Here is a 24,876-nt window from a genome sequence, read left to right as displayed (position 1 = left end):
TTAAACTGACTTCTAACAGTGTTGCATTTGTCTTTTTCTCTGTTCTCTTAGGTTTAAAGTACAACCCTGCATTCGTTGCTATCTAGAAAATGTCTTATGGATCCATTGATGGGAGTGGATTTGGGAGGAACCCATTTGGAGGACCTTCGAGACAAGGCTATCAACCTCTTGGTAAAGTATTGATCCCCTGCTGTAATTTATTCTACCAGACTTCCTCTTTTTTAAAAAACTGAGGTTTTTACCGAATGAGGTTCAGTGTGGCTGTTGTATACATATCAGACTATCTCCAGAGGTTGTTTCTGATCCGGATTTGGTGAAAACCAAACTTTTGTTGGGTTTGATTTGTGTAATGAGGCGCAACATCTGACCATGCTCAGGTCTTGAGGTTTCAGTGTATCTTGCCAATTGCCATGGAAAAGTGATACTGATGAAGATTTTGGAGGTGTTTTGAGGGATTAAGAAAATACATTTAACACATTTTCTATACCTTTTTGTGTCTCTCCTCATCAGAATTTCGTCCAAACAGTTCTTCTCTGGCTAGTTGTAGGTGCACTGATGATGGGAGTAGATGGACTGAAGTGCAATGGGAAGAGGGTTGTGATTCCACAGGGCACAACTTAACTGCTGGGGAGGCTGCTTTAATCTGCAAAATGTGCTCCAGCAAGGCAACAGGGGATAAAAGCTCGCTCAGGAAATGCTGAAACCATAAACAGCAACTTGCAAATGAATGCAGATTCTGGTTTTGTGGGGTGTTTTTAAGTGAACGCCAGACATACTTCCTTTATCTGTTCCCTCCTTACCACAAAGGAATCCAGGAATGCTAAAGTAGAAAGAAAAAAAGCATCCAGATGTCAGCCTGTGTATATGAAATGGTCTCCACTGCACAGGGCAAAGCCGTGCTTCATAAAAGCATGTTCCTAGTGTTACTGCCGTAACACAGGGCTCAGCTAATGATTATAACCTCCTGCTTTGGTGTGTCGAAGGCATTGAATCTACTGTGCCCTCTTCTTGTAGGAGGCATCCTTTGCCAGAGGAATGGTAGGTAGAATAATTAGTGTTAGGCACTGCAAGTGTGCCATTTTCCCTGTTGATTCAGGGCTGGCTCGTGCTTGGAGGTGGAAAGAGGTCCTGCCCACCTCTGAGCTACTGTTCAAGAAGGATGGAAGCCAGCCCATGTGGGCATGGGCAGTTAAGTCCACGTCTCCAACTGCACCACATCCTGGTCCAGATAGGGAGTTGCTGCAGTTTAATGCAGGCTGACTTTCAGCAAGCCCTGTGAGCTGGAGCATATTTTTGTGTTTAGTTTTGGTCCTGGGTCTGGCTTGCACAGCAGGGTGAGGGCACAGAGACACAGCTGAGGGTTCAGATCTTTGCAGAAGCATCAGGAAAGGGGACGTTGTAGCATGGCAAAATTACTGCTAGCACGGTCTGTTACTGCTTTGAACCTGGGAAAAGCATCACCATCACTCTTCTCTTATGTTGCCTTTGGTTTCAGCAGTGCTGTTCATTAAGGCAGCCTAACTTGGTTTCCAAGTTGTCAAGGTTGCAAATATTCTTCGGGAAATGTTTCATTGTTTTGCAAATAGCTGTTCCCCCTGGATGGATCTATAAAAGAAGCATAAAGGTTTCTCGTTGTTTTGCGTTTTCTTACGAGTTTTGGTGCAATTATCTTTTTTCTTTTTTTCCCTTTGAAGAGGGAGAGGGTATTGAATTAAGTATGAGTTGACGGTTCAGTTTTAAATAGTGATTTTTAGGCAGTCCTACAAGGCAAAATTAAAGGCATAAAAGCAAGAAAGAATGGGATGCTTGGGCACAAGAACCATACAAAAAGAGAATCAAAATCTGGAATAGGCAAAAGATGGATCTCGGTACATTGTTGTTTGGGATTAAAAAAACAACAACACCCAAAACACATGAATACTTACAGTGCTGTACGAAATGATCACTATTTTTTAATGCAAATACAGAGAATAATTCAAGATGTTTGCAGTTCCTAAGTATTTGATGACGTGCCACATCAAGCCCAGCTTGCCCGTCATTTGAACAACCCTCGGTGGATTGCAAAAAAGTAGCTGACATAGAAACATAAGCTTTCTTAAGACCATGATCTTGAAACCATTTCAGCTGCCTGTCCAGAGCCTTTTAATGCATAAGCTCACAGCTCAGAGGTGAGAAATTTCCCCTCTGTGCATGCACACATGGCCTTGGGTGGTGATGCAATGGCCAAGTCTTCCAGGTCCTCCAGGGCTGATTTTCCTGGTGAGCAAAACTTGGTCACGGAGTTGTTCAACACCACCTGGGACCCTTGGCTATGGAAGGGATTGCAAGGCTGGAGCAGGCACTTCATCACTTCGCTGTATTCCATCGCAGAAAGGCATTTCTGAAAAGAAATAGACTGGTATCCTTGGCCAAGGGCAACTCAAAGAAACTTTTCTCCTTTTTCTGTGTCTGAACCAGAGATGAGATATCTCAGCCTAAATAACTCTCCACGCCCCTTCGCCGTGGAAGTCTGAGCAGCACACACCAAGTGTTTTCTCTTGTAGTATCCCCAAATATTGTCATTAAGTGTCAGGAGAGGGTCAACGCAGAGCTCATCGTATGCCTCCTGCTTCCCAAAGATGGATGACTGCCTTGCTAAGAAAAACTGCTCTCTGCATTACCTCATGGTATGGCTGGAACAAAAGACCGTGGCCTTCCTGCTGCCGTATGGATGTCTGCTCACAGCAGGGCAGACCTCGATGGACACGTTCGGTGTGTGCTCTGAAACTCTTCTTCTTGCTCTATCCAGTAAACAAATAAATAAAAAGTACTAGCATCCCTGCAGATAGGTGCTGTAGCATGTGGTTCAGCAGAAAATGTTCAGGCATAGAAGAGAAAACCCTGGGATCTTTCAACAACAGAAGTGATGGGGATGCTGCTGCTTAATAGCTTTTCTGTAATAAACTGAATAATGTAATAAATGGAATTTACAGCCAGGTTTTGGTGGCCCCAGCTCACCTCAGGAGCCGGAGGCTCTTCATAGCACATGGTCAGACAGTGGGATGGGGAAAAAGTAGAAATCACCAGGGATTTGGTTTCTGAACCCTTTAATTTCATGAAAGAGAACAAAGAGGCCTCAGGTTTTGCTTTTTAAAAATAAAATAACAGACATTACTACCAGGAGGGTGGCCTTAACCTGTCTGTCTTGGCTGTATTTCCTCCATGGAGGAAATGAGAATGACAGCAATGCTTCCCCTGGCCCCGGGGCTGCCGTGATGATGGATGGAGATCCAGCTCATTGTTGGGCATTGTGGCAGTCGCTCTTGTTAACCATCCTAATTAGCGAGATCCACAGGGTCAGTTTGTAGAATTTTATGGAGGAATCCCAGAGGCAGCTTTATGGGGAGTTAGAGCTGGGTGTTGGGCACCTCTAGTTGATATTCTGCTTTTAATGGTTTTGCTGGATATCCAGGATTTAAACCTGAGAATGGGAAAAAAAAAAAGTGTTTCAAAAGATTTTTTTTTTTAAAGTAATGCGTGATACCTGAAATAAATGGAGATTAAACACCGTGCAGCGGTAGGAATTAAATTCTGAATTCTCAAGTGTGCAACATCTGCCATATTAGACCCATCCTTCCGAAAACAGGCTTTTTCTGGGGAGAATGAACAAAATCTGCTGTGTGCAGGGAGGCAAAGAGGTCAGGGAATTCAAATGGCTTGAATTTAAATGCCACAAGCCAGGGTATTTTTTAATGCTGTTTTTATTAACCTTACTGTGCACTGGCCATTACAGGACAGATTTGAACAGGTCATTTCATGTTCCAGGGGTGTAATGTTTCCAGGTGTGCTCATGGGAGCATTGGGTCAGTGCTTAATTTTGCCGTGACTGCATCTAGACTATTTTTTCTTTGGTTGGTTGCTCGTGAAGATCTCATGCGGGACACTGGCCAGGGTTGTATTCAAGATATATCGCACATGCGGCTCCCTGTTTCTCTGCTAGGCTGGCTGTCTTGTCAGAGAACAAAATTAGATTGGGCTGTGCACCTTGTTCTTGGCAGCGTTTGCTGGGTATTTATCACCTAATTATCATCGTGATACCTAGCAATTCATTGTTATATAATTTCTGCTAATATTTTTCCAGGAATTGGGTCTATAATTTTCTATGCCCTCCCGTCAAGTGGTTGGGCCATCCTGCTGTCCTCTCTGTGCCCGTCCAATCCTATTTTGCTCTTTCCCTGGCAGTTTTGGAAAGTGGTTCAGAAGAAAATACACCTTGAGGAGGGTCATGGTTGCATCCAGGATGGTGAAGTCACAGTGCTGCGTGGGCAGGAGGTGCTTACATCGGTTGTAGGCACTTTGGTGGGGTGCGGATGGGGCAGGAGCTCTGATGGAGACCCAGGACCGATGGCCAAAGCTGGGGTGGATGTTCTGGAGACCAAACTCAAAGCCAGGTGTACGAACCAGCATTGTGGCCTGACCACCACATGTTCCTTTGCTCCCTCCTGAGGTAGGTTGAGGTCTGATGGCAGAACGTGGGAAGGAATCCACTGCATCTCGATCCTGCAGCGTGCTGAAGCACTTGGATTCCTAAACACACAACGAATCCCCGAGGTCAATTAACAGAAAACAAGTGGTTAATGCTTCTGCTTTATTGGGACCTGAGCACGGTTTTGTTTTAGCACGAACTTCCCAAGTGACTTTCAATACCTGCAGTGCTTTGTTAAAGGAACACTGAATTATCTCATTGCTGCAGCGTACAGAGCTATCCAGAGGGTGTGGAAGATGATCAAAATCTGCTCATAGCATGTTCCTCGCTGGAGCAATGAGGAACCCAACCATGAGCTTCAGCTTCCTTGGTATAAAGTATTGTACGAAGAAAGAGTTAACAGTGGTGGAACAAAGCAAGAATAAAGTCTTGGCACGTTTTAGTTTTATTTTATAGAACTCAGCACTTTAGACTGATGCAACATTAAAGGTTTTTTGTTTGTTTGTTTGTTTGTTTATTTGTTTGTTTCCACTAAGGTTAAAGCCTTTAAATCTGAATGATTGCATTGTGACTTGGTCACGTGCAGTGATATAACCAAAGTGTATGTTTGAGATGGAGTCCCATCAAGAATAGAATGAAACAACAGAGTTAAAATCATCACCTTTTTTTTTTTGCCATTTGTAGGTAATTCACAAATATTACTCACCAATTACTCACTGGTCTGTAAAGAAGGTGGTATGTCTTCTATTTTACACAACACTGAAAATAAAATGGCTTGTCAAATGCCGTCTAAAAAGTTTGTGTGAGTCTTAATGATTGATTTTCACTTCTGAGTCTTGGGTCCTGTCATATTTTCTTGAATTTACAGGGACGCAGACATCTGGAGGGCTCAAGTGTCATATTAGTCAAATCATTAATTGGCCTGAAATGAAGTGCTGGTCCAAATCTAGATGCAAACAATACTCAAAATCGTAAGATGATCTCTCCCACTAGACAACTTTAAAATCCCTCGTATAACATCTACAGAGGTAGTGTTTCATAGTGTTTCTTTGCTATTGTGCAATATTCCCAACATTATACATTTGTTTCCTTAGTCCAGTTTGAGGCAATGTAGGAGATATTCTCTGTTTTACACCCACTTCTTAGAGATCTTAGCAATGATTTAATGAATTAATAAGCCAAAACATATGAAAACATATTAAAGAATAACGAACAACATGTTTTATAGCAAAACAAATTGTCAGGAGAATTAACTTTGATACACGAATTAACTTTGAAACTGCTTGTTTTGAAAACCTCTGCCCTATCCCTTCTGGCAATTTTAACATTATAATAAATGTTTCACTCTAATCTTGGTATATCAGGGAAGTTAGATGGTTATGTATTTATTTAAATAACTAGCAAAACCAGAAAGCATCATTGAAATAAATAAGTAAATAATGAAATCTTTGACCAGCTCATAGCACTTGAAACAAAACAAAATAGAAACAAACTCCTGGGTAAAGATAAACTTTTTTTTTTGCAAAGCTGTTTTATTTTAACCATGTGAAAATCATCCCGGTGCTCCCAATCTTTAGTGGAAAACCAGAAAACAAACACGCAATCTTGTCCTCAGGCAGCGTTCAGCTGGAAATGCATTTAAACATCTCATCCTCTCAGAATAGCTTGCTCCATTTTCCACTTGATTACAGCCAAATTAGAAGTAGTTGAAGAAGATGTTCTCCCCTTGATGTGTTCATCGTATGGGTGTAGGTACCTTGGTGGAGAATGCAGAGCAGGATGAAGGTGCTGGTGGTTCCTTTAGTGGGTACCTGGCCATGAGCCTGTCCTCTTGGGACATCTTTCCATGTGGATTAATTTCCATGTTGGAGCAGAGGATTGTCCTGTGCTTTAGTTTCAGCTCCTCAGATTAATACAGCTCAGTGCTTTTGCTTCTGGTTGGTCTGGCAGAGCCAGGAACCATTTTTTTTAACTTGTGTCACAAAAAAAGCAAAGAAAAAATTATTAAAACTTGCATGTCTTTACAATTAAACACTCCCCCTTAACTGTCACTTTGCAGAAAGTTTGTAGTTGCTCTTGTTTAAGCTGTTCAGACCTGAAGAAGATACTGATGCTCATGAGATTTCTCTAATCCTGTCAGTGCAATCTAATTCATGTTTGCCAGCTCTCTCAAAATCATGGTTCTACTTAGGAAAGCAGAGTGGTCTTTGCTGTAGAGCCCTTGTCTAACAAGCCGTAAGTGACTGCTTGGTTACATTACTAAATTCTTGGAAGCATTCTGAGCCTTCCTCATATTTTCTGGGATAGCTCTGCTTTTGCACCCTGTGCTTTGCCTCTATTTTGTGTCTTGGCAATATCAGGTGCTTGGATCAGAAACCATTTCTCTTGCACTCTGCCTCCAAATAAGTCTTCCTGAAGCAGGACACCCAGCTGGAATGGAACTGTGTGCAGCAGCAGATTCCTCCAGTGACCTTTTATGTTAGTCTGTCTGTACCTGATGAAAATCCCACTGGAAAAAGTGGCATCCAGGAGCAGGCTGGCACTGCTGGCACAGGTTTATCCACTCATTGCATTCCCTGTCCTGTTCTCTGGAAGGTGCTGGCAGCTCTTGCTGCCCTTACAGCTTGCTAGAAGGTCTTTCCATTTCTCATTTGTATGTTCACATCAGGAAACCAAGTGAGGTTGGAATACAATTCGGCTTGACCTGTCTTAGGTTGGGTCAGCACAAGGACATGAATGTGCAACGGGTGACCTCGTGTTTCTTCTGTCTCCTCTGTTACTGCTGTAGCAGCCCCAGTAAATTTGGGAATGGAAATTACTGAGCGTTGAAAGGAGAGCTAAAATAGCACCTGGCTTGGTTTTGCTTGGTCCCAGACATTTCCCGGGTGTGAATCAGACATTTGCACAGCGCAGGTTGTTAGCACAGATGAGGTGATGCTACCTCAGCATTTCTCTTTGAGCCCTGCTGGGGCAGGCATCAGGTCCACGCATTTACCTCCACTGTGCCTTGCTGGTTGTGAACTGCTAAACTCTGATTGCGGGCTGCAAAGCAAACTTTATATTCTGCTAATAATATTCTGTTAAAGCAGTGTTGCTTCAGGGACATCTTTTTTATTATTGCAGAATTTCTGTCTGGGATTCTGGCAGTGAGAGTGATCAAATCCAAATAATCTGAACCCTGGGGTAAAGTTTAAAAAGGGAAAACTTGACCTGTGCTACCTGTGCTGTTGTAATATGGAAAGTGGGTGCTGCAGAGTGTGCTGGATGAGATGGAGCTCGGAATATTTGCCAGATTTGGAGTGTACTTATGTCTAGTGTTAGGGGAAAAAAAATGAAGGGGAATAAAAAAAAGGCATGTAATTCGTAATGATGGTGCTGTTATCCAGCAAAAAGTCCCACTGAGCAAGTGAGCATGGATGGACAGACAGGTGGATGGACAGATGGACAAGGCACCTGAACATGACCAGTGCATCCATGCCTACTCCACAGGACCCTGTTGGAAAGGTTTCTCATCAGCTCTTCTCTTAAAAATAAGGTTATGTCATTATTTACCCCTCTATAATAGAGAGCTACGGTACGCATTTTATAGTGGAAAACCACAAATCTGTTTTAGACTTAGTTGGTACCTAACAGTCAATCTATTGTAATATTTCACATGCTGGAAATAATCTCCATTTGACAAGCATATTCCTATTTCTTTCCTGTCCAAAATACTGAGCCTGGGAGCTGCAGACCACTGGCTTTCAGTACTGAACGAGGAACACTTTTTTTGACATGAGGGGAAAACCTTTTTAAATTTTGATCTGGACTTGAAATCATGAGCTTCCGAGTCTTGACCACATCTGCTATCGCTCTTGTGCAAATCTCTCAATTTACCTGTATTCTTGTCCCATTCCCTTCCTGCTGCTTCTTATTACCTAATTAATTAAAATTTTAAAAATTTTAAGGATGGAGAATATGTCTGTCCTAATTTATTAGAACACACTTTATCCTCCTCTCTCTGTGTGTATGCCTTTTTTTTTTTTTTTTTTTTTTAAGACCCAACTGGAGTTTTAATATTTGCTCCTGCCAGCAAAATGGGGAATGAAGATTTATGTCGGTACTGAAATACCATGCTGGTGGATAGCTGTTCTGAAACCTAAAGGTAAGGATGTATTTTTCTGCAGAAAGTACACAAACTCACCTCTATCCATTATGAGGGGTGGACACAGCTGACACCAACATGTACGTGACACAAAAAGAAGTTGGGCTGAACAGAAAGAGAAGAATAAAGCTTTTATCCGGGCTGTCACTCCAGAGATGTCATTGCTAACTCTCTCTTTTTTCCAGGCTGATGTTTGCTTGGAGACAGATGCTGGCAGCTAGAAGTGGGCAGGGATGAAAGATCAACAGTGAGGAAGGACTCGACAGATGTAAGCAGGTAGATTGGGGATTAGAGCGATTTAGTCTGGATGGAAAGCATTTAGGAGCAAGGAGGGATTTTAGATTGGATGTTAGGATGTGCATATTGCAAATCTCCCCTGAATTTTCTGTTAGACTTGGGTATTTATGGTTGGGATTCATGAGCACCTTTAGTAACTTCTGGTGTAACTGAAGGTAATGAGAGTCGTGCAGGCAGTTGTAGAAGGATAGAAGAAGCAGTTTGCATAATTTTGAGGTGTGCAAGTGGCTGCATAGGTATTTATAATACCAGTTTCCCATTGCTTGCTGATTCCAAGCTGGAGAAGCGAGGGCGAAGAAGGAGGAATAAACCAAAACCCTGCTGATTTATACATAAATGACCAAAAGCAATGAGCTTAGCTGGGAAAACAGCACAAAGTTGGTTGCATGTGTAAACTGGACAGCTCTCCTGCTTGCCCCTTGTGCTGAATCAGCCACAGAGGGTGCTGGGACCATCTCTGGGTGAACGCTATTTTGTAAAGTAGCAGTAGAGCAGAGTTTGTAAGTTTGCAGTAGAGCTGTGCTTTTCAGACAGCCCTAACTGCTCACCTCTCCAGCTTTCCAGAGCTCCACAGCTATGCAAGCACAGGTTATTTTTGGTGGAAGTGAAGCCTGAAATTTAATTCTGCTCCAAAAGGCACCGTGAAGGCTTGTCCTTCTGGTTGCTCTGTAAGATTTGAATGAAATCAGCTTATTTTCAATCCAAGAACTGAACAAATGCGTCAGCTCTACAGTGCTAGCAGACGAGATGGGGAGTCTTTCCATCCTAAGCTGTTTGTGCATACTGTAATATTTTGCAAGTGCTGGATTGCAGATTTTCCATCTTTTTCACCCCACCACACTGGAGTTGCTTTTAGATCCTGATTATTCCCTTAAAACAGGGATGGCTTTAGTGACGGCAGTTTCTCGTCTTGTGATTCATAGGGCTTGCTGTCATCTGCTGGTCGTGCTTTAAGCTGAGCTGCTTCTGTCCTGGGCTCATCCTTCAGAACTGCACACAAGCTTTGCTGCTGGGACTTTTGAACATCTGCACAGTAGCAACCCAACAAGGTGTAAATTTGCTTTTACATTTTAAAGGAAGTCCTTGATAAGGCAAACTTGCTAGCAGGTACCCTTTCCTCCACTCCAGAGCCTCATCTTGGGCAAAGGGGAGAGTCTCTGTTAGTGAGCAACAAGACAACTTTGGGACACCATCTCAGAGAAAGTACCGCTTTTACATTATTATTATTATAGCTTAAGTTGCCAGCAGCTTGATTAAAATAAAGATGATTCTGAAATATTCTCCTTGTGCTTTATCACGCTGTGTTTGTGATGGGGTTTTCCTCTCTCATCCTTTAGCAGAACTGGTTAACAGCTACCTTCTTTGATGCTCCTCTCTACTTCCCAGATGTTTTTTTAGTCTGGACAGGCACTTGAAGAAAGTGGTACTTCTTCTTTCATATGGCTGTGGGATTTTGGTATAGGTTGTCATCAAGGACACTGTGACTTGCCTTAAACTTCTTTCCTTGGCCTCACTGGAAATGAAGCAGTTGGAGGATGAAGTAGGGCAGTTATTGCCCTTCAGCATACAGCTTCAGCACACATAGACATCAGGGCTGGAGAACCGGTCTTGAAGACTTGAAGACACTCTTAAGAACCATAGATAATGCTTTCAGTAATGAGTTTTTAAGCTGTGAAGAGCAGGGCCTGGGTCTCTCACAACTTTTTGTCATGACATTCTGAGCAGTACGTGCATTTTACTCTTTATTTTCCATCCCTTTCTGCGATGTTTCATGTCCCAAATATTTTTTAAGAGAAAATCCTGCTTTTCCACATACTTTCAGAGGTCAGTGTCAGATGGACACTACTTGTTTCAAGATAATTAGCCACTGTCATCCTTGTCCCAGTCTTCAGTCTCATGGTGCTGTCTCGTCACTCTGGGAAATATCCACAGTTCTTCTAAACCACAGAGCAGCTTCTGTAGGCAAAGGTGCTGTTTTTAGTTGTAAACGGGCTTAGTCTATCTGGAAAACTTGGTCCTTTTGTCCCTGGCAAAGACCCACGCGTCTAGCTGGGCACACTGCCATCTCACCAGATGGCCAGCAGAGCAGTGGCCAGCACTGCGTGTCACATCTCCACTTGGCAGCACACAGCATGATTCCCAGGTGACAGTTGTCATCAGCTTTGAACTCAAAACACACCTAAGGACTGGCCGAACTGATGTGCCAGCCTGAATCCAGCTCTGCATAGTGGTAACTGGGTTGGACGTCATGGAAATAATGCCCTCAGCTGCTTTAGAAGCAGGAGGGAGTCACAAGACATGGCACTGGGATGATTCGTACCTTTGAAACGTGCTGTGTGAGGAGGAGCTCAGTTCCTCTGGGCACCACAATATAAGAAAGGCAGAATTATTAAAGAGTGTCCAAAGGAGGCTACAAAAATGGTGAAGAGTCTAGAGGGGAAGATGTTTGAGGAGAGGCTGAGGTGCCTTGGTTTGATCAGCCCAGAGCAGAGCAGGCTGAGAGGAGGCTTCATGGTGGCCTGCAGCTCCCTCAGGAGGGGAGCGGAGGGGCAAGGCGCTGAGCTCTGCTCTCTGGGGACAGCGACAGGACCTGAGGGAACGGCATGGAGCTGGGACAGGGGAGGGTCAGGCTGGGGGTTAGGGAAAGGTTCTGCACCCAGAGGTGGTCAGGCACTGGGACAAGCTTCGTGCAACGTCTTTAGATGCATTAAGTGGAAGCACATGAGTTGGATGTCCATGTTTCTTACCTTTCTGTAGCTGCTGAGGCCCACAGCAAGCTGATGATTTTTTTTTCTATATGAACACATCCTAAGTATATTAAACATGCTTTAAGTAATACTAAATCTCATATTTTTAATGGGAATTAAGCCTGCAGCACACTGAAAGGGGGGGAAGGCAGCTGATAATTCTTGTGACTTGGGTTGGGAACTACAGTAGTGGGTTTAACATATTCAAAGTGAGATTTTTAAAGCCCATACCCCATTTTCAGAAATGCTCTTGAGGTCAGCTTTCACAGGTCTCCAGGTACTTGATGGTGGAGGTACAGATATGGGAGTTGATAGTCCAAGGCCCATTTGTGCTCTGGAAGGCTTCTAAGGACCTCTTGAAATACAGTCCTATGACCAAGGGCTATTCTATTGCCAGTCAAACCTGAGAGCTCCTAAATCCACAAAAATGTGCTGAAATTGGGTTCAGTGCCCTGAAATATTTTTATGTTTTGGCTGTTCATTGCTTTGAAAGCTTTACCCAGTGAGATTTAGGACTGAGTTTCCAGAGAGACCAAGATATTCTGATAGATTTAGATACAAAAGCTCATTGTGAAGACACATGCAGGGACTTTGTTTAATTAGGTAGGGATTTTTATTTTTTTCTGAAATACTTTGCTCAGGGCCTTAGTGGAGAACAGAAGCAGACTGAAGAGCTGACCACAGCCATGCTGCATAAAATTCTATTTATCCTCTATTCCTTCTCCTCTCCTAACACAGATACAGTTACAGAAATAGAAGTAGAGACACAGCCATTGAAGTAAAAGAACTAAAAGCTATATGAAGAAGATTTTTTAAAAGTCATAAATCCGTCTTTTAAGATTGGGATTAGCACATTGCAGTGAATTTGGGAAATTAATCTGTTGTATATGAAGTTACACTGAGGCAAGACCATAGGGAATCCAGTTCCCCAAGATAAGAGGTTTTGAAGGAGGACAGTCAGTGCTGGGTGCATTAAAATTTCAAAGCTACCGTAGTTGTCCACATATATGGAGGCAACTGCAGTGATGAATTGAGGAAAATGAGACTTCTGTATTGCTTTTTCCCACTGATCTCTTTTTTATTATTATTATTTTCACTTCTGTAAAAAGTTAGAAGGCACAGATTTATAAAGAGGGTTTGCTGTAAAGTACAGTTTGCAAAGAACTTGGGTTTATGACAAAATGGTGCAAAAAAAGGTTTATTGCAATCATGTAGTAGCCAGTATTTCAGATTTATTGCAAGCACAGTAAGAGTTAAGCAGGTTGGGAAGGAGGAATGATCAGCTTCTTTTCCTGCACTGCTTTACCAACAAGACAGTAGCCTGCTTGTGGTTTTGAACAATACATAGATAATATCAAGCCAGGATCTAATAAAAAAATGGCTAAAGCTGTATAGAAAATGGCCAAAAGTACACATATATCTACCTAAGGGGTATGCATTTGTAGTGTATGTATACGAATATGTAAGTATGCTTTTGAAATGCAATTTGGAGGTTTTAGTTGTACTGTTATTTCACACCTCTCCTTTTATAGTCTTACTGTTAAAATAAAGTGTGTCTATTCATATATATATTTTTTTTAATTTGGAGTTTGTTAGCAGAATTTCAGTATTTTCACAGAGATTTTTTTTTCTTCATGGAGTTTTCACACTTATTGCTCATCAGTGTTGGAAAAGAAGAAACCAAGCCTTGTTATCATCCTGACTGTGAGAAAAAGTTTATCCTTATATACAAGATTTATAAGAAAACAGCCACTCTTGCAAAAAAGTTTCCTTCTGGGAGACTGAACTTGCTGGAGATCAGAGAGTTGAACTCCGTTGGATCTGAGGGATGCCTGGCATCTCTCCAAAGAGATGAGGGATGTTGAGTTATCAGTGTGTCTTATGTCAAGGGTTGTTTTTCCTCCATACCCCCAAATCCGACCTTTTTTTTTTTTTTTTTTTTTTTTTTTTTTGATAAAATACCATCGTATTTGATGCTATATAGCTGTCGGGAAGAGGACTGCTTGTCCTGTTTCTGCTCTCCAACCCTTTTGCTTCTGGTTTCTGGTTGAACATCCTATTCCCGTTGGTCCACCTCTGTTTTACTGCAGCATTTTACTTCTACCAAGCACATCTGAGACGTCAAAGCTGAGCTGAGATGGGACAAGGAGCAGGCCAGCATCACACTACCCAGTGACAGTGCTTCTCTTCAATAATCAAAAGGCTTACGAGCACTCCTGGTATCTTCTCTCCTCCTTGGCATTTCCATCAGGGTGGCTGTGAGTCAGGCAGAAGGGATTCCCAGTCTGCAACAGATCTTTCTCCTCAGCTGCTGGAATAGTGCTCCCATAGCATGCTGTGAATTCCTCTTGTTGGCTAAATACAAAAGCTAGCATGCTTTGGGGGAGAAATGCTGGGTCTTCTGCTTGATTTGCCATCTCTCTCTTTCCTAATTATTTCTAAAAGTCCCCCAACCTCCACATCCATCAATTTAGGCACAGCAGGGACTCACTTTTTTTGTTTGTTTTTGTTTCATTTGTATGTTTCCAAATATATATATATATTTCATTTTGTTCTGTTATTTTCTCCCCCTTTTCTCAGGTCCTTTCTTCTCACTTGCCTGTTCTGCTTTTCTTGGCCAGGTTTCCCGAAGTGAAGGCAGTGACATTGTTTTACAGCGCTGTATAAATTCTTACCCTGCTTTGGCACGAGCATATTTATGTTCGCCTCCTCCTTGGTGCACACTGCGGAAAGGCTTTGTGTTCAAACCCAACTATTAATCTCCAATGGCCCGGAGCGAGCTCTGGCTGTGAGCTTCCACGGGAAGGGTGGCTACGGAAATCCTCAACCACCAAAACAAACCCTTCCCTGTGTTGAAACAAGCACTGAAGTTGTCTAGTTTTAGGACATCCATTTAATTTCTGGTTGAAGATGGGGACCACTACTAGTAGGCTTAGATGGATTGTGCCGTGTTACACCTCGTGTAGGGGTAATTTATGGCCATCCCTTGAAGCCCGTGCCACAAGGAGATAATGTGTCATCGGTGTTGTTTGGAGTGTGGCACATTTTAGCACTGCAAATAGATTTTCTTCTTAGTGTGCCTGCTGAAGTATACGGGCTTTGCTCTCCTCCAGAGAGAGTCATCTTGGCCAAGGTTGTTGTGAGTATTTCTCATGAAACTGTGTAGAAATGCTAAACGTGGTGTTTACTGAGTTGTTCGTTGACTTGTGCTTTCACATGTACAAAGTGGGCCATGGCCATGATTTACTGGATAACCTTCAATAAATCAAGTATCTTCATGTGCATCTCGTTTTCTCAACAGAGAAGAGGAGACGGAGGAGAAGGATGTCTCCATTCCCATTGAGGAGGTTGTCCCATTGCGTCTGCAGGTAGGAAGGTGGGCAGGAAATGAGCAGAAGGGCTAGGAGACTTCATATGCTGTTGTATTTCTTCTCTCGCCCTTTTTAAAGGCATAGTGATTTGCCCGGGATGGTATTTGGGTGTTAATCTGCAGTTGAACAATGACTGTGTCAGACCTTGTAAGTTTAGAAGACAAGGAGAGGAAACCTCTAAAGAGAGCAGAAAAATGGAGGTGATTCAGCAGCTGCTGGCCCTAGCAGGTTGTGAAGCAGAGGTCCTGACAAATACTTAGAAGAGCAAAAATTTGAGATTCCAGCATAAAAAAAGTGCCTCAGTTCCTGTGAGGAAGCTCTGTCAGGCCTTTTAATGACCCCCAGTGGCCAAGATCAGTTTTATCTCATCCATGGCTATACAGAAACACCTAGCTGTGAACGAGAGGCTTTGCAGCAAAAGGCACAGACAGAATTTGGTTATACGGAAGCCGAGCACCGAGAAATAACGTGGTGATTAGTGCAAGCTGGGGACCAGACCAGAGTTTCTGTATTGCAGTGCTGGTTATTGGGCTGCAGCATGTGAATGCTGCCCAGTCAGCTCGAGCTCAGCTTCCTCTGCCTGTGCTCAGATTTAGATGGTCAAAAAATAGATCAGGATATTGGCCTTGTCTTCTGGGAGGAGAAGTGAGTGTCTCCAGGTTGGGAGATGCAAGCACTGAAAAATAAAGGAAGGTCAGTGTGCTCTAATGGAGAAGTCCTTTTGCATCTTTTTTTCTACTTTTTCTTTTTTTTAATATACATGATAACTACTCTTCGAACATCAGTACTTTAGGGAAAGCTTTAAACTAATTCTGCATTTGGATGTTCTGTCAGGCTAAAAGCTTTGCATTTTTTTGAGGAGGATGTTTCCAGTCCCAGCTATATCAAAGTTAAGGTGAAATGGCTACTGGCACCCGCAGACACCACAAATTTGGGTGTTTAGCTCATTTTCTATGGAAATGTGGTTGTCATCAGTTCAGGATGAGGGTCAGCACATCCGGCAGAAGGGTAAGAGTGGGGGTTTTGGTGCCTTCCCACTGTGAAACCACATAGCAAGGGCAAGCCGTGGCCACGTGCAGGACCACCAGTCCATCTTGGTGATGCCAAGGGTGGCTTTGGGAGGAGATTGCCATGGCCAGAAGTTCATCCAAGCTCAAAGAAACACAAACTATTTCTGTGGCCCCAAGAGCATATAAAGCTTCAGAGGTAAATATATAATGAGAGGGAGATTAGACCCTCTTTCTTTAGGGTATTAAAAACTCCTAAAAACGGGGTCTTTGAAGACCATTCCCATGTAGGTTCTCTCTCCATTTCTGATTTCTGCAGCTTCTCTCTAGGTTCTGGGGGCAGGTATCAAAATAAATGAATTTCTGATGTGGTCTGCTGGTGCAGATCTTGTATTATACCTGGGCTGCCTTGGGAGAAGTTTTGTACGGGGGAAAGTTTTCTGAAGGCATTTCTAAATTCTCTGCTGGAAGGTGCTTTGGAAGGGCAACCAGGATAAAAACAAAACCAACAAAGAAAACCCAACAAAAAGCAGCGTGTGTAGAATGTCATTGTATAAATTTAGGGATGAGATACATACAAAAATCTCGTGCAGAAGTGTTTGCAGTACCTGTTTGAGGGCTTATCAATGAATAATAAAGCAGGTGCGGGAGACCTCCTCTGCACCTTTGTCAGGGATTTATCTCGGGGCTGTTTGTGAGCCCTCATGAGGAGGTTTTGAATGGATTATGTTTTGGGGAGAATAAGACCCTAATGTGGCAGAGCAAGGTGTTCATCTACATATGATCTGGTATTCCTGGTGATTATCTTTCATGCAGGATCAAATACTGACCGTGTTGCCTTCATTGTAATGCTTCAAGGCCAACTTCTTCTTGCATCCGGGCTAGGAAAGGACGCGGCAGAGTGGGAGAAGTTGCTTAATTGAAATCTGCAAAGCGTAACCCGTGTCCTTGCATATGAAATGACATCATTTTGCTCAGGGATTCTGGAGCAGGCACACGCAGGTAGATTTTAATACAGCAGGCATGTTTGATGTCCTGTCTTAAATCCCAAACTATTAACTTAATTAATATTTTAGGCTCTTAACACTTTTCCCTGCTCGTGATCTACCTCGTGTGAGACTGGAGGATGCTGCTGTTTCCCTTTCTGGCCTTACAGCCTCAGAAGTGTGTGTTCTTTGTTCTGCATTAATTATTTCACTCTTAAGGTCCTGATCAGGCTTTGACAGAAAGCTCCACATGGGATTTTAGCTCCGTGGCTAAGCAGCATCCTTGCTTTACACCAGGGGCAGCTGTTATTCACTAGTGTGTAGAGTGGTACAGATGCAGATGTACACGACCAAACTCCATTTTCTAACTGTTCCAGCGGTATTTTAAAAGGTAAACGAGTTTGTTTGCTTCTTTGTTTTTCTACTGTAAAGTTGGGCAATATAATTTCTGTGCTTTTTACCAGCATGGTGTGCTCTCTTTGGGCACAAGCAGCCTCGTGATATGCAAGTGAGAGTGCAAGAACTGATTTTCTTAGGGAGATGGTGGTGCAGAAAAAGATGTTAAATGACTCTGCCTTGATGGATTTGCTGTTTGCAAGGACAAAGGGAGGGATGGGATGGTTAAGCTGCCATCTGATGTGGAGATTAAATTAGGTTTAAGCAGCGTTTTGAAATGTCACTGAAGATAAACTATTTTGAATAGGCAATTCCTTAACCAGTGGCTTTTAAGTATCTCTTAAAGTGTTTGGCTGAGGTGTGCTCGCTTGTTTGGTGGGCGAAGAAGAAGGAGAGAGTCTGGATTTGGGGTCTGGCCCTACAGGTCTTGTACATGCTTCTGCTTCTGCTTGGAGCAGATGTAGTAAATTAAAACCCAACTCATTATGATTTCTCCATGTTGTAAGTTATTTCTGTAGTTCACAGGATGGTTAAGGTGGGAAGAGACCTCTGGGTCCACCTGGCCCAGCCCCTGCTCAAGCAGGGCCACCTCCAGCAGGGTGTCCAGGACCACGTCCTGGTGGCTTCTTGAAGCTCTCCAAGGAGGAGACTCCACAACCTCTCTGGGCAGCCAGTGCCAGGGCTCAGTCACCCCAAAGTGGATTCTGTTTTCTCATTTTCTCCAGAAAACAGGCAAAAAAAAATAATAAAAAGGCTGTTTATTGAAGGAACAACTGTGTATCTCTTAATTGGATTGATAATTTGAAAATATTTAGGATCTGGAAGAAATCTCCCCATTTTTCACTCAGAAGGACTCCATCTTTTCCTCCATAGAGAAATGAAAGGAGGGGTTGGGACATGTAAAAACTGGATTTATCCTGGTGTTCAGGACAAGGGTGAGGGCTGGGACGTCCCAAGATTTTGTCTCTCCCCTGATACCACCTCCCTCACCATTTTTTCAGAGAAACTGGAGCTGTGCTTCTTTCCCTAATGCTGCTGGTAACTCACTTTGCACATTGCTCTTCCTTTTGTAATTTTTAAGCATACTGAGGATCTTGCTTTGATTATGAAAATTGCAAAGAAATATTTATGCATTCCCAAGCTGTCAGACTGGGCAACAGGAGAGGAGGAAAAAGCATATCAAACTCTTCCTGAAGGAACAGGCAGGTTTTTTGAGGATCTTAAGGCAGAAGGAGGACAGGGGAATGACTGGGGTCCTGCTGGACGTTTTGCATCCCGTTAATTCCCCTGCTCCCGATAACATTTCATCATCATAAAGGTCTTGTCGCAGATTTTGCTTTGAGTGCTAAAAGCTTTGCTCCCCTCTGCCTTCCTCCATGATTTAAGAGCCACAGATGCTGATACATCTCCGAGACAGAATCTATTACACTTCTCCTGCCAAGCAGAGCTATGGAGCTTGCTTTATGTCCCTCCTCCTAACACTCAATTTGTTCTTTGTCGGTGCTCAGCTGGCCACATTGCTGAGCACCAGCAGGGCTCCCTCTGTGCAGTGGTTCCTATTAGCTTTCCCCTTCTTAATTTCATTATCCATTTCTAACGGTGTTTTAGTGGCTGAGCTGAATGTACAGTATCGAGGACTTCATGCAGCTTCTGTTTCTCCAGAAGTTTGCCACGGAGAGCACGACTGACCGTCCACTGTTTGCTCCTGCTGTAGAGAAGAGCTGGGCTCCAGGACTGGAAATGATCAGGGTGTCTTCATTTATTATCTTTATTTTATGTTTGCAAGCATTATCTCATACACGTTTTCCTTTGTCTCACTTCACTAATAAATTATTTAGCATTTCTAAAGCTCAGTTTTCACTTTTTATTTGTTTCTTTCCTTGGTTATTCCCATGGTCTTTCTCCAAGCATCCTCATGTCCTTATCCCAGCTGTAGAGCAGAGCAAGAAGTTGCCCTTGCCCTTGGAAGCCCACCACACCTCTGCAAACCAGATTACTACACGAGCTTGTCTCCGACAAGTAGTGACAGCATTTTACACCTTATCTGTCTGTTTTTTGGGGGAAGCAGGCAGTGCCTTACTCTCTGACTGCCCCAGGGTCTTTGAGAACGACGGAGCTGCCAAGAGGATCGATGGCTCCCAAAGCCACTCCAGCACCACACAAGGGGCGTAGTCGTTGGTATCGGGTTTAATATTCATACGAACATCTGCTATTTTTATTAGTCACTAAATCTGTCGGCGGTGGAATTGAGGCATTCCGCTTTTCAAAGGTAATTAAAGAGTGAGTAGTTCATAAAACATGACTCAACCTACGGGGTTCTGGCAAGGTACTGAGTGTTGCGTGCACTTGCCAAAAGGATGCCAGATGTTGACGGGAAAATGGAGCTCTCTCCTTTCCCAGAGGAGCACCAGGTTCTTCCAGACTTCAGTGAGACCTGAAATGAGGCTTGGAGACATGGATGTGACAGCAGGTGATGGGACAAGTGCTGGCATTATTCAAGCTAAGGCATCATCAGAGCCAGGAGCAGCCCTGCAGTCCATCTCCCCTGAAGCTATCCAGAGCATTTCTACGTGTTCCTCATCACCAAACTTCAACTGCTTCTTCGGGGAGATAAACTCAGAGCGCAGTCATTCTCACCACTGAGAAATGCTCCCTGACACATAACCAATCTTTCCTTTAAGTTTCATTCCTTCACATTTAATTTTTCTTGCTCTGATCCTTCCCAGGTTGCTTTGTTGGAGTACCAACGTGTGGCTGCAGGAAGGTCTGAAGACTCACCCTTTGTCTCTGATGACATTAGCCCAAATTAGTGTTGCATGCTGCAGAAGGCGAGGATGAGCACCACATGGCAAGATGAATAAATGTGATTACTGTATGGCATGACGCAGACGCAAATGTGCCTGGGGGGCTTAATGGGAAACAGAGAAATCTTTCAGTTTTGGAAGAAGAGACAAATAGAACAAGTGCTGTTGGACTTCTAAAATTAGGAACGGCGTAGTGGGGAGAGGTGCTGTCGCAGTGCATCATTCCTTCCCTCTCTATCATCTTTTCTCTCACATGAAGTGAGAGCAATGACAAAAACATACTTTCTCAAGCATGGAAACTTGTGCATCCATATTTCATACATCTAAAACAAGCAAACAAAACAACCGGAGGTATTCAGTTTCTGGGAACCTTGTTGCTTTTGCTTTATAGCTCCAATAGGGAAATTTGGGTGTAGTTTTGAATGTGAAGAGTAGTTTAATCAAAAGGATAGCTACCATAAAGGAGGAAGTAAGAAAATGAGAAGTTAGTATTTATGTGAACACCAGTGACCAGAACTAACAGGAGGGATCAGTATTCATTGCCTGGAAAACGGGGATTGTAGCTGCCTCTATCATCTCTTCTCTGCTAAGCTTCTGGTGCATTTATCCACTCCTTTCTGATCTTAGTGAAGTTTCACTCTTACACCTTTTTTCCCACCACAGTGGGCCAGGTATTATAAATAGAGCAGTAACTACACTGTCCTTTGGAAAGGCAAATACAGAAAGGATCTCACTGATGCTTAAGATGTGCTGTTGTGATGTTAAGGGTTGTTAAAGCAGAGTCTGGGAGCATAAAACACGTGGTCTGTTGTGCCAGTATTTCCTGGACCATAGCGTGGATTGCGCTGAATTCCCTTGGAGGGAATTACTACTTTTTTTTTTTTTTTTTCTAGTGTAATTGATATGCATGTGATAAAAATAAGTCCTTCTTATCAAAGACACCTGCAGAAAAGGGAGCTTTGGGATGATTTTACCCATCCATCTCCTGCCCCCTGCTGTTTCATAGCAAGAAGAGAAGGAAAGGGCATTTTTATTTTCACAATCCTATTTATTTTGATTATCAATCTGATCAGCAGCATTTGCTATGTCTTAAGAAAACCAAATGAGAGTTAAGCAGTTAAATGCTTGACCAGAGCAAGGTATTGTGTTGCAAATGTATCTCTTCCTCGGAAAAGAAAAAGGAGGAGTAAGTGGCTTACGTGGAGCAAGTATCAGGCCCTTGGTGCACTTAGAATCACAGAATCATAGAATCTTTTAGGTTGGAAAAGATCTCCAAAATCAGGCATTGATGATCTTCAAGATCATCAATTCCAAGCATTGACCTACGACTGCCAAGTCTACCACTAAGCCATGCCCCTAAGCACCACATCTGCACATCTCTTGGAAGACCTCTGGGGATGGAGACTCAACTGCTTCCCTGGACAGCCTGTTCCAGTGTTTCCCAACCCTTTCAGTGAAGAATGTTTTCGTAATGTCCAACCTAAACTTCCCCTGGCACAACTTGAGGCCAATTTCTCTTGTCCTAAAACATTTCTGCAGGGTTGCTCTGAGAAACTGCAGAGTGTACAACTCTTAGCTCTTATCAGCACTCTTCTTCAGCTGTTGGAGAGGCTAAGCCATAGGATCAATTTAGATTGGATAAGACCTTCAGGACCTTAAAGTTCAACCATCAACCTGACCGACTGTGTCCCGTCATTAAACCATGTCCCTTAGTGCCATGCCGGATGGTTTGGGATGGTTATAAGTAGTTTAGTGCTGTTCCTAAGCTACTACGGGCAGGGTTGTTGGGGTTGGACATGCCGTGATGATGAGGCTACAAGCCTTCAGCCTGCATCTGGCAGCTTCGTGTCTCTTTGGTGAAGAAGAAAACACGTTTAGGTCTGGTCTGCCCGCCAGCATTTTTAATAGTTAGGAGATAATTGCTCCATTCAGAGTAGTGAGACACGCAGCCAGGTTTGAAAGTGGTGAAATGATGATAGATCGCAGCAATTTATCATGTGTTGCAAGGAAGGAGAAGGGGGAGGTAAGAGAAGCGGCACCAGCTCGGTGCAGGTGCTTCCTCGCAGCTTGCGTCACCGCTGCCAACTGCTCCAGCAAAATGAAGTCCTTGTCCTTGCAACCTCGGGAGAGGTCTCAGAAGTTGGCCAGTCTTCTTCCCTCTGCTTTGCAAATGCACTACATGGCCAGGCGCTAATCACAGTAGTCTGCAAAAAAACGTGAGAGGTCGGAAGACCAGCTGAGTTTTTTAGGGTTTAATTTGTTTCCAGCATTGCAGGAGGAAAAATCATCGTTGCTTGCAGGTTGAATGCACTCGAGAGGCATTCAGAGAAATGTATTTAATACACATGTTTGCGTATGTCAGCTCTTTAGGTTTTGTTCCTTGCATAGACAGACTTGGCAGGATGTGCCTGAGACAGAGAAAGTGGCTCATTTTTTCAAAACCGTTTTTCCCAGGAGAAGGTGGTCCGTGTCCCCCTCTCAAGGACACTGGTGTGGTGTGAGTGTAATTTCAATTTCCAGCAGATAAATTTAGTAGACTGGCTGGACGAGGATGGGCCTGGCTAGCTAAAGAAAGTAAATACCATGTTGTCGAATATTTGTGTTGGGCCTCCAGTCTTGCTTCACGCTCAAGTGAGCTCGCAGGAGCGGTTAATAGGCATATGTCGGCAGGATCAGGCCCCCTCTGAAAGCGCAGATTCAATTATACGCATGACGAATTCATGTACTTGTTTGAACAAAGGAACATTCAGTGCGAGCTCTTCTGGGGAGGAAGCGTGTAATCATGCGTGTTTGGTGCCGTGCTCGGCGTGATGGAACACCGGGGAGCAATTCATTCGCAGCACCAGTGCAAAAATGGTGATTAATAAAATTATAACCGCTTATAGTTCTAATGCTAGGTTTGAACCAGCCTGCTTGTGTCTTTCCCTGATTCAGGAGATAGTGCAATTATTTTTATATATGTGAAGCTTGGATAATATGATAGCTCAAATGCTTACTCTCTAGTAGCTGATTTAATTATATGAAATGTCAAGTTAGTTTAAGAAACACTCCGGGAAACCCCTACCTCTGTCAACCAGGAATATGGCAAGTGTTTCAGGAGATAACTTGCACCTTGTGAGTCAAAAACAAACCAAACCAGAAGGCAACACATGCCCAACCTCTGTGCGCAGTGTGATGCGGCGTGAATACAAAAGCAAAACTGAAACAACAGATTTGATTTTCTTTTCTATTTTGAAGAGTGAATAAAGCAGCTTTGTGTTGCTCACGGTGTGCCTCATTGATGCCTTTTTATTGCCAACAAGTTTCAAACACTGTGAACTCGGGATTTGGGCTGGGGAAATAAGTGTTGACTGAGCTGGTAGTTAGCTCTTCCCCGCAGTACAAATCCTCGTGTGCATGTGGTCTCTGCCTCAAGAAGATGGGCTTCTGATCGAGAAGAAAGGCCTGGATGAACAAAAGGAATGGATTTGCTCCTTGCTGAGATCAAAGAGTGCAGGTTTTTTAATTTGAGCTCCGAAGGCTTTGAAGCGCAGGAAAGCCGCCTCGGTTTAACAAGTCGCTGTGTGTCAGCGGGACTGTGGTTTGTCTGCTGAACCCGATGGAAATGTGAGATAAAACACACTCGCCTGAATCTTTCACAGGGGTGTAAGCAGGTCCAGCACATCTTGTTTTGCTGTTGGCAAAGAGCACGCGTCCTGCTCCTTCCGTCAGCTCAGGTGACGTAATTTGGTTATGCATCCAAGTCCCCATCCTAAATACAGACAGCTGTTGCTCTCATTTCTTGCAGAGAACTCAGTTTAAATCTTCACAGGCAATAAGTGAAAAAAAAATATCCCAGAAAAATGTGATTTTTGTAAGAGTCATCATTAAATTTCAGATGTGTGCTTATGGTTGGGTATAACCTGTGTGAGGTATGGACTGTGTCCGGGTCACATCCTTCTGCGGAAGCCGAGCGATTCCATCAACCTTCAGATGTTTACTTTGATGTAAACTACTTTTGAGATGCAAAATATTTGGAAATCTCATCTGAATGCGAGGCTGAATTTAGTAACATCCTTTTGGCATTATTGGGTAAACAAGCACTTTATGCACCAGTATCATTGGGCTGTTTGAAGAAACAATTGGCTGCTATTTTGGGATACAGCTTAAGTATAAAAATATTAATACGAAGTGAGGAACTTTGTCAATGTTCAGAAATACCTTGCTAGACTTGAGGAGATAAGTGTCTTGTTCAGAAGAACAGACAATAGCTTCTTTTACTAATTAAGGACAAAGACTGCCTGAATTTTGAGAAAGCTCTCTAGAAAAGGCAAAGACTTTTAAGAATATTTTTGGTACTCTTTGAATAAAAGTTTTGCCTTTTCTGCAGTTTCTTGCAAGTTCTGTGATCTCTGGATGAGGGCTAAATGCAAGGAAAAGTCGCGGCATCAATAATGACAGAATTCTGAAGATGATTTGATAAGAGACAGCAATGGTTACATGGCTCTTCAGAGGGCATTGACATTCTCTGCATGGTATTTAAGGTATAATGACCAACTCCAAATAGATACGTTAGTCCAGGCTGACCTCTGGAAAAGATACCAGTTGTCCGTACCAGTAGAGGAAGAGATGATTTGCTTCTGGTATTAAACCAACGGTGCCATTGCTGGCAAAGATTTA

At 43.2% G+C, this 24,876-nt stretch overlaps 1 protein-coding gene across 3 annotated transcripts in view; it reads left to right on the top strand.

Annotated features, from left to right (window-relative positions):
* TSNARE1 (t-SNARE domain containing 1) overlaps positions 1 to 24,876 on the top strand; it is a 452,412-nt gene that overhangs the window by 98,764 nt on the left and 328,772 nt on the right. For all 3 annotated transcript variants that reach the window (XM_082752775.1, XM_082752776.1, XM_082752777.1), the window contains one exon: positions 52 to 171. In XM_082752775.1, coding sequence (XP_082608901.1) covers positions 90 to 171 — 82 coding nt within the window. In that variant the 5' untranslated portion in view covers positions 52 to 89. The remainder of the gene's footprint in view (positions 1 to 51; positions 172 to 24,876) is intronic.

The sequence above is a fragment of the Aythya marila genome (genome assembly GCF_965140915.1).
Source record: "Aythya marila genome assembly, chromosome: 2".
Lineage (NCBI taxonomy): Eukaryota > Metazoa > Chordata > Aves > Anseriformes > Anatidae > Aythya > Aythya marila.
The sequence above is the reverse complement of the archived record's forward strand: the minus strand, read 5'-3'. Positions and strand labels throughout refer to the sequence as shown.